Genomic DNA, 10140 nt, shown 5'->3' on the forward strand with positions numbered 1-10140 from the left:
AAAGATAAAATCAAACATTTAGCAATGGAATAGAGGAATTGACACTGGGTGGGGAAGTGGCTGAGAAAGAATAACCAGAGAATCAGGAGAAAAATTTTCCAAACATTATAGAGCCAAGAAAAAAAAGATGGTGTTGTTTTTTAAAATGCATCTTTTATTTGAAAGTATTTTTAGATTTACAGAAATTTTGCTAAGATAGTACAGAGAATTCCCATATACCCTTCACCCAACTTTAGTTTCCCCTAATGTTATCATCTTGCATTATTCTGGTACATTTGTCAAGACTAAGAATGGATGTTACTATCAAAAACAATTCAGATTCTATTCAGATTTCACCACTTTTTCCACTAATGACCTTTTTGTGTTCAAAGATCTGACACAGGAGACCACATTCCATTTATTCTCATGTTTTCTTAGTCTCTTCTGGTCCATAATGCTTTGTCAGAATTTCCTTATTGCTCATGATTTTTACATGAGCAACAGATAATCATAGATTATGTTATTTTTTAATCCTTTGTATGAAAGAGATTTCTGTAAAATAAAAAGTAGATCCAAGAGAAAAAGACTCATTATTTGCAATAAAATTTATAGCTAACATGCTTATAACATCTGTGCTAATGTCAAAATAAGTAGATGATGTGGTCCTCCTTCACTTAGCCCTGCTCAGTCTGTATTGGGCATTTAATAAATTTTGTCTTCACATTCGCAGGAAGCTTTGCAATTTGTCTCGACGAAATCATGGCTACAGGTATAGCTTTTCTTCAAAGCATTACAGTTAGAATAAACATCTTCATATTCACAAGTATTGGCTAGAATAAAAACAAAGAAATTAGTCAGTTCATTATTGTTTTCCTCCATAGCAGCAGTGCAAACAATAAATTCAATGTAAGTGGGGAGAAGACAATTGAGCAAAGAAGTTGGTATCACATTATGATACAAAGGGACACATTAATCCATCACTTCTTTTAAAATTTGAGCTTTTTGGAATGTTTCTAAAATGAATTGACTTATTTTCTTCCCTCAGAAAATAAAATAAGCTTAAATGAGTCTCTCTACAATTACAGTGTCCAAATTTTAGCCTCTAGCCATGTGGTTGTTTAAATTAATTAAAATTACATAACATTAAAAAATAAATTTTCAGGTCATTGGTGATACTTATTACATTCCAAATGCTCAATAACCAGTCTATCTAGGAGCTACTTTACATGACAGTGCAAATATTGAACATTTCCATTATTGAAAAAATTTATATTAGACACTATTTCTTTATCCAGATTCTAGTGCCACTAGTCTTTCTTTCAAGAGTAAGAAATCATTATGAGAAGATGTGGATGTAAAAACTAGAAGGAATTTCACTATGATTATTGGACATTTCTACTTTGAAGATCCTCAGTGGCTACAAACTCAATAACCTTCAAACTAAGTTCATCATTTTACCTCCAAGTGTGGCATTTCTTTGGAGTCACTACCCAACTCCCAACTCAATTCCCCTGGGATAAGAGAAATTAAACTCCTAACTACTAAATAATTCAAATCAGGAACTGGGAATCAACATGAAGTCATTGCTCTCTACTTTTTATCAGCATTTACCAAGTGCAAGTAACAAACACTGGTTTTACTACTTCCTACCTATTGCTCATTACTGTCCATTTCTCTTCATTCATTTTGTCAGAATGCAGTAAAAACATTCATTTGTTTTTCAAACCCGTGTTTTCAACAGTCTCCAAGCTGGCTTTCATCCACTTGTTTCTCCATACTACTGCCAGATCTTTATAAAACAATTCTGATCTCATCACTCTTCTCTGTAAAAATCTTTCAATTGGTTGCTTATTGCTAACAGGATAAATTCCAAATCCCTTAACAAATAGTATTCAGCAGAGGAGAAAATATTTTCTTCTTTAATGGATGTATAGCTTTGATATCATTCAATATTCTGAATTAGAGCTATACAATTCACTCAGAAAGAATGGTACAGTTCAATCTGTTGAATGCATTTGGAAAGGTAAAAATTTGTTAGTGGTTAGCTGTTTTGTTCATAATAATTTTAATAACATATCCCAACTAAACAAAAGTACCAACTCTTTGTATTTATATCCATAACAATACTAAACATGAGATATTATATGACACTAAATTTAATCCTTTTGCTAAAATATTTTGAGACTTCTGTGAGCTAATAATGTTATATGCCGATTTGATTGACATTTTAAAAGTATGTAAAAATTACTACCAAACACAAGTGTGAGTGGTTATTAAATTAAACTTGATTATTCTATACTATGGGGAAAATGAAGAATTTAGTATGATGAACTCATTGATATATAAAGATTGTTTGGTGTCTGAACTGAACTGTGTTTGTGTTCTCACATCTTTATATTTTGTACATATTCTCTCTTTATAAAATGCCACTTTTGATGTAATTGCATTAACTTCGATAGGAAAAATATTTAATTACAATGAATTATTTCCACAGACACATTTTTATATATGCCAATATGTAACAAGTCCATATACATTGATGGTAGATGTTTCTTTAGGTTACACATGGTAATGAGGTTTTCATTGCAAATAATACATAGATACTGTGTAAAATTTTTTATTAAACACACTCTATTGAATACTTTAATTTTTGTCTTTTGCATGAAGGCATTGCTTAAGTAGGTTGCAATCAGATTTCCTAATTCTTAAAAAAAAAAAAAGGAGTCTATGGCTTTTATGATATTGAAGCATGTTCCCTCTATCTTACACTGCAGAGAGTTTTTATCAAGAAATGATGCTGTATTTTGTCAAATGCTTTTTCTGCATCTACTGAGAGGATCATATAGTTTTTAACCTATCTTTCATTAATGTGGTGTATCACATTGATTGATGTGCAGATGTTGAACCACCCTTGCAGCCACGGAATAAATCCCACCTGGTCATGGTGAATAATCCTTTTAATGTACTGTTGGATGCTATTAGCTAGTGCCTTGGTGAGAATTTTACATCCATGTTCTTCAGACGATGCTCTATGTAGAAAACCCAAAAGACTCCACCAAAAAATTGTTAGAACTGATACAGGAATTCAGCAAAGTGGCAAGATATGAAATCAGTGCACAGAAATCAGCTCTATTTCTAAACACTAACAATGAGGCAGAAGAAAGAGAAATCAAGGAATTCATCCCATTTACAATTGGACCAAAAAACCATAAGACGTCTAGGAATAAACCTAACCAAAAAGAGAAAATCTCTGTACTCTGAAAACTATAGAACACTTATGAAAGAAATTGAGGAAGACACAAAGACATGGAAAAACATTCCATGCACATAGATTGGAAGAACAAATATTGTTAAAATATCTATACTACCCAAAGCAATCTACAGTTTCAGTGCAATCCCTATCAAAATGCCAATCAACATTGTTCACAGAGCTGGAACAAATAATCCTAAAATTTGTATGGAGCCAGAAAAGACCCCCGAATAGCCAAAGGAATGTTGAAAAATAAAAGCAAAACTGGTGGCATCACAGTGTCAAACTTCAAGCTCTATTACAAAGCTGTAATCTTCAAGAGAGTATGGTACTGGCACAAAAACAGACATATAGATCAGTGGGACAGAATAGAGACCCCAGAAATGGACCCTCAACTCTATGGTCAACTAATCTTTGACAAAGCAGAAAAGAATATCCAATGGAAAAAAGACAGTCTCTTCCAAAAAATGATGTTGGGAAAATTTGATATCCACATGCAGAAGAATGAAACTCTTCTACTATTTTTGTAAATATTAAAATCTCACACACAAAGCATCTAGCTCTTCTACCATATACACAAAATTTGATATCCACATGCAGAAGAATGAAACTCTTCTACCATTTTGTAAATATTAAAATCTCACACACAAAGCATCTACTCTTCTACCATATACACAAAAATAAACTCAAAATGGATGAAAGACCTCAATGTGAGACAGTAATCCATCAAAATCCTAGAGGAGAACATAGGCAACAATCTCTTCGACCTTGGCCACAGCAACTTACTGCTAAACACATCTCCAAGGCCAAAAGAAACAAAAGCAAAAATGAAATATTCGGACTTCATCAAGATCAAAAGCTTTTGCACAGCAAAGGAAACAGTCAACAAAACCAAAAGGTAACCTACGGAATGGGAGAAGATATTTGCAAATGTCTTATCAGGTAAAGGGCTAGTATCAAAATTTATAAGGAACTTATAAAACTCAACACCTCAAAACCAAAAAATCCAGTCAAGAAATGGGCAGAACACATGAACAGACATTTCTCCAAAGATAAGCATCTGCCTTCAGCTCAGGTCATGATCCCAGGGTCCTGGGATCAAGCCCCGCATCGGGCTCCCTGCTTAGCGGGAAGCCTGCTTCTCCCTCTCCCACTCCCACTGCTTGTGTTACCTCTCTCACTGTGTCTCTCTCTGTCAAACAAATAAAATTTAAAAAAAAAAAAAAGAAGACATAGAAATGGTCAACAGACATATGAAAAAATGTTTCATATCACTTGGCATGAGGGAAATGCAAATCAAAACTACAATGAGATACCACCTCACACAGGTCAGAATGGCTAGAATGAACAACACAGGAAACAGCAGGTGTTGGTGAGGATGCAGAGAAAAGGGAACCTTCTTACACTTTTGGTGGGAATGCAAACTGGTGCAGCCACTCTGGAAAACAATATGGAGATTCCTCAAAAAGTTAAAAATAGAGCTACCCTATGATCTAACAATTACACTGCTAGGTATTTATCCGAAGGATACAAACATAGTGATTTAATGGGGCATATGCACCCCAATGTTTATAGCAGCAATATCCACAATAGCCAAAATATGTAAAGAGTCCAGATGTCCATCGACAGATGAACTAATAAAGAAGATATATATATATATATATATTTATATTTACACACACACACACACACACATTACTTGGCCATCAAAAAGAATGAAATCTTGCCATTTACAACAACATGGTTGGAACCAGAGGGTATTAGGCTAAGTGAGATAAGCCAGATAAGCCAGTCAGAGAAAGACAAACATCATATGATTTCACTCATGTGGAAAGGAAGGGAAAATAAAATAAGTTGAAAACAGAGAGGGAGGCAAACCATAAGAGATGCTGAACTCTAGAAAACAAACTGAGGGTTGCTGGAGGGGAGGTGGGTAGGGGGATGGGGTAACCGGGTGATGGGCATTAAGGAGGGCACTTGATGCAATGAGCACTGGGTGTTATATGCAACTGATGAATTGCTAAATTCTACCCCTGAAGCTAATAATGAAATATATGTTAATTAAATTGAATTTAAATAAATAATTTTAAAAAATAAAAGATACTCAAAGGAAAAAAAAAGCCAGATCATTCTATTATATATACTAGCAAATTAATGACTTCAAACTTACTGCATAGTCCATTGTCACAGTGATGAAGGCAGCTGGCACAAGGTTCTCCTTTTAGGTAAGGGGTATGAATCTTGCTAAGAAGATTGCCACTGAAATTTGAAATACAAAATGTCAAACATTTTTCATTTTTCAGTTTAGTTTATGCTCCCAGGGTAGCATCTATCACCATATATACCTGAATATTTGGTCAATGTTTTTCATCATGTCAAATAACTGACAAACTAAAATTCCCAAAATGTACTCAGACATCAATGTAAAGAAAATAACATACATATGCCCTCACTTCCTTGACCATTATTTCACAGCCTGAACAATTGAAATGGGATTAATAGGGTCTAAAATATTCGGAGTACATTTCAACATGACAACATTCTTTCCCTCCCAAAAGACTTGGTCAAATTGCTAAAGTAGTGTACTCTAAGGTGCTGGCTAGTGATAAAACATATTCCTTAGAGAGACTGTACAAGTTACTGGGAGAGAAAGGGTTGCAGTGTGGAAATGCTTAAAGTTACATATAATTTTATATCTAAAAAAGTGATAATCTCTATAATATGAACTAGGGAAGATAAAGCCCCTGGATAATTTTGGCTTCAAGATGGAGGTAATGATTTGGGGCAACTGGGTGGTTCAGGTGGTTAAGTGTCTGACTTCAGCTCAGGTCATGATTCCAGGGTCCTGGGATCAAGCCCCATGTTGGGCTCCCTGCTCAGTGAGGTGTCTGCTTGTCCCCCTCCCTCGCCCCGCCCCCTTTCTTGTTCTCTCTCGTGCGCTCTCCCTCTCTCAAATAAATAAATAAGACCTTAAAAAAAGATGGAAGTAATGATTTTTTAAAGTAGTTTTTGGTGTATGTTTTTGGGAGTAGGGATGCTTAAAAGGTTTTTGAATGTCTAGATGCTTTGTGTGTGAGATTTTAATATTTACAAAAATGGGAATGTTAAAAAAACAGTTTTATTAACACTAATAGCTAAGGTATATTGGTCTTACAGTAACTAGCCTACATCTCATTGATGAATATTTTTCAAGAGAGTCAAAGTCTCAATTGTACCAAGTGGGCCAAAAACACAATGTCATGCATCTGAATCTCACTCCCCGCACAGAATATAATTGACCATGTGTGAGCCCCTGGAAAAATGTGAAATAGACACAAACATGTTCTGGAAGTTTTCTCGCCCCTGCTTTCCCTCATTTTTCACTCCAAACTCTCACTTCAGATGCCTGGCTCCAGAGCCTCCTCTCTTACAGCCAGCCAGTGAGTTTGGATGCATTCTCCTAGGAACTTTCAATTCTTTCTACTAAACCCTAAGAAGTGCTTGCAGGAAAATGACATTGGAGGTCATACTTCTCACCCTGGAGATCCATATGCTCAGGTTATCTACAATCTCAAAATAAATCCTATTGGAGCCTTGGTTCTAGGGGTCCTCCTATCTCCAGTGGCAAGAAACTTCAAACATAAAAAGAAAGTAAGGTTAACAGATAAGTTCAGATTAGATCTTCAATATATCCACAGAATTTATTGTAGGTAAGTTTAAACATAACCCTTGATGAAAAAACATATTTTCTGCTACTGGTCAAGACCTTAAAGGTTGATCCATTATGGAAATTTTGTGAAAACTTCTGAAAAGCAAAGATTGAAGATGTTTTTTTCTGGATTCTGAAGTACATTAAAAATCTCTTGAAAAATCTTTGAGATGCAAAAGAATGAATCATCTGTGATGGTAACAATGTAGGTAGTTTTTCAGATAAGTAGGGCAAGGAACTTTTTAGCAGGCTGAGGTGAAATTGCAATCTGCCATGCCCTACTTGCCAGTCCACTACCATCCCTTGTTTAACCATCAAGCTGCCACCCTCCTAAAGTGTGAAGTTGATGAGAACTTATGATATCAAATCTAGAGAAATGCACACCGCCTAGACTCATGGAATAGCTGTGAGCTGACGGGAAAGGTGACTGAAAGAAAAGATGTCACTCTGTAACTGAGGGAAGAGAGTTTCAGATTTTATACTTGGATTTGAGAACCTGGTCTCTTCCCTGATAAGTTGAATGTATGTCAACTTAAAAGGCTTTTCCAAAGATTTATTCCTTCTAGATGACCTAGATGGTATTATGCTAAGTAAAATAAGTTAGGCAGAAAAAGACAGATACCATATGATTTCATTTATATAGGGATTCTAAAAAACAAAATAAAAAAAATAAAAAGCAGAAACAGACCATAAGTACAAGAACAAAATGATGTTTGCCAGAGGGGTGGCAATGGGGGGTGGGCAAAATAGTTGAAGGGGAGTGGGAGGTACAGGTTTCCAGTTATGGAATAAATAAGTCATGGGGATAAAAAGTACAGCATAGGGACTAAAGTCAATAGTATTGTAATAGTTATAATAGCATGGGATGCCTGGGTGCCTCATGCAGTTTAGTGTCTGCATTTGGCTCAGGTCATGATCCCGGGGTCCTGGGATTGAGTCCCACATCAGGCTCCCTGCTCAGTGGGGAGCCTGCTTCTCCCTCTGCCTGCCGTTCCTCCTGCTTGTGCTTTCTGACAAATAAATAAATAAAAATCTTTAAAAAAATAAAAAAAAGTTATAATAGCATTGTATGGTGACTGCTGATAGCTACATATGTGGTGAGCATAGCACAAGGTATAGACCTGTCACTATGTGATGCACATAAAACTAAGGTGACATTGTGTATGAACTATGCATCAATTTTAAAAAATGAAAAAAAGGATTTATTCCTTCCCTTTACTGAAATATGTTTTATATTCTAGTTTGTTTTCTATACAAGAATTTTAAAAATATTAAATTGTACATAGGATTATTGCATGAAACTCTAAAGTATATACTTACGCAGGACAATATTGGCAAACGTAGTAGTATTTTAGACTTTCTTGATTGGGACAATAGGCAATTCCACATCCAACATGGTAAGAAGAGTACCAAACGACCTACATTTCCAAAAAGGAATATATGAGAGTACATTAAAGAAGAGGGAAAATATTGAAAAAAATAGTAATAGCAAATGTAAAACTGAAAAAATGTTACTATTATAGTTTAGAGCCAAGTACCTTTTGAAAACATTTAGTTCAATTATTGAAGAAAACCACAAATTTTAAAATATTAAATCTTAAAGTACCTTCACTATTTTATCCATTTCTAAGTTTGAAAAAGTACAGAGTATGCTTCCTTACCAAGAGTTTTTCAAGTGATGGGAAAAAATGACAGCTCTAGATGAAGTACCACCCAATGCCAGGACTATTATATCTATTCAGGCTCTTACTCAAATTGAACATTGGACTTGGTCATAATTTAGAGATGCTTTCATATTAGAGCATTTGTGGTAGAAGTATTTTCATTTGTTTGTCTTACCTGGGTGTAATGTCCAACAACTGCACCAGAACTCTTAGGTCCTACACCATAGACAAAATTATGGCGCTCCTCATACCAGTTTTGGATTGCATCTGACCAGGAAGCAGGGTAACTTGACATAAAGAGATTCTCACCACATTTTGTACCTAAAGAGAAATGGATCATCCTTGAGGAAGCAATAAAACATGCAATGGCAAAAGAAATCAACTATATGGCTTCATTCTTATGTAGAACATAAGGAATAGCACAGAGGACATTAGGGGAAGGAAGGGAAAACTGAAAGAGGGAAAATCAGAGGGGGAGATGAACCATGAGAGACTATGGACTCCAGGAAACAATCTGAGGGTTTCAGAGGGGAGGGGTTCAGGGGATGGGGTAGTCTGGTGATGGGTATTAAGGAGGGCACATGTTGCAATGAGCACTGGGTGTTATATGCAAATAATGAATCATGGAACACTACATCAAAAACTAATGATGTCTGTATGGTGACTAACATAACATAAAAAAAAAAGAAATCAACTATATGAACACAAGGATGCTGACCTTCAGACACAGTGCCTATACTTATAACTGTTAATACATAATAAAAGGGCTTCTGTCCTTCTCAGCTCTAAAGCTGAATAGAAGACAGATCTGTCTAGGGACACCAAGGTTGCTTAGTGGGTTAAGAGGCTGACTTTTGATTTCGGCTAGGTCATGGTCTCAGTGTCCTGAGATCAAGCCCTGGATCAGGCTCCTCATTCAGAAGGGAGTCTGCTTGAGGATTCTCTCTCTCTCCCTCTGCCCCTCCTCCTGCTCACACTCTATTTCTCTCTCTAAAATAAATAAACCTTTCTTTTAAAGATTTTATTTATTTATTTGTGGGAAAGAGAGCACAAGCAGTGGGAACTGCAGGCAGAGGGAGAAGCAGGCTCCCCACTGAGCCAGGAGCCAGATGCCAGATTCAATCCCAGAACCCTGGGATCATGACCTGAGCTGAGGGCAGACCCTTAACCAAATGAGCTACCCAGGCATCGCAAAAATAAATAAATCTTAAAAAAAAAAAAAAGATCAGTCTAGGACACGGAGGTCGGCATCAACATGCAAAACTTTGAATAGGTTAAGAAGACATTATTATTCAAAAATTCTCTGGAGTTTCAGAGATGCATTCTTTTTGAAGCTAAATTCTTCACATTGTAATGACTCCTATGCTCTCAGCTTTGTACTGTAAATTTGCAAAAGGCAGTGACCAACTTTTATTCTTTTTCTCCTCTTGTCCACCCTCACCAGAGATTTTTCACATATTGGACCCTGTCTAAATGTTTATGATTATGATTTTGTGTGAACTTGGAAAAAGAGTTCTACAGGCAGTCTATAAGAGCCCCAATTAACAGGCAACTGACAT

At 35.8% G+C, this 10140-nt stretch overlaps 1 protein-coding gene across 2 annotated transcripts in view; it reads right to left on the bottom strand.

Annotated features, from left to right (window-relative positions):
- Positions 1–133: 133 nt before the first annotated feature.
- Positions 134–10140, bottom strand: part of LOC102725647 (cysteine-rich secretory protein 2-like) — a 27476-nt gene continuing 17469 nt past the window's right edge. For both annotated transcript variants that reach the window (XM_081827476.1, XM_006727576.3), the window contains 4 exons: positions 8757–8902; positions 8238–8335; positions 5400–5488; positions 134–809 (listed from right to left, as the gene is read on the bottom strand). In XM_081827476.1, coding sequence (XP_081683602.1) covers positions 682–809; positions 5400–5488; positions 8238–8335; positions 8757–8902 — 461 coding nt within the window. In that variant the 3' untranslated portion in view covers positions 134–681. The remainder of the gene's footprint in view (positions 810–5399; positions 5489–8237; positions 8336–8756; positions 8903–10140) is intronic.

This window comes from Leptonychotes weddellii, chromosome 8 (genome assembly GCF_054177405.1).
Source record: "Leptonychotes weddellii isolate Sample4059 chromosome 8, ASM5417740v2, whole genome shotgun sequence".
Taxonomy (NCBI): Eukaryota; Metazoa; Chordata; class Mammalia; order Carnivora; family Phocidae; genus Leptonychotes; species Leptonychotes weddellii.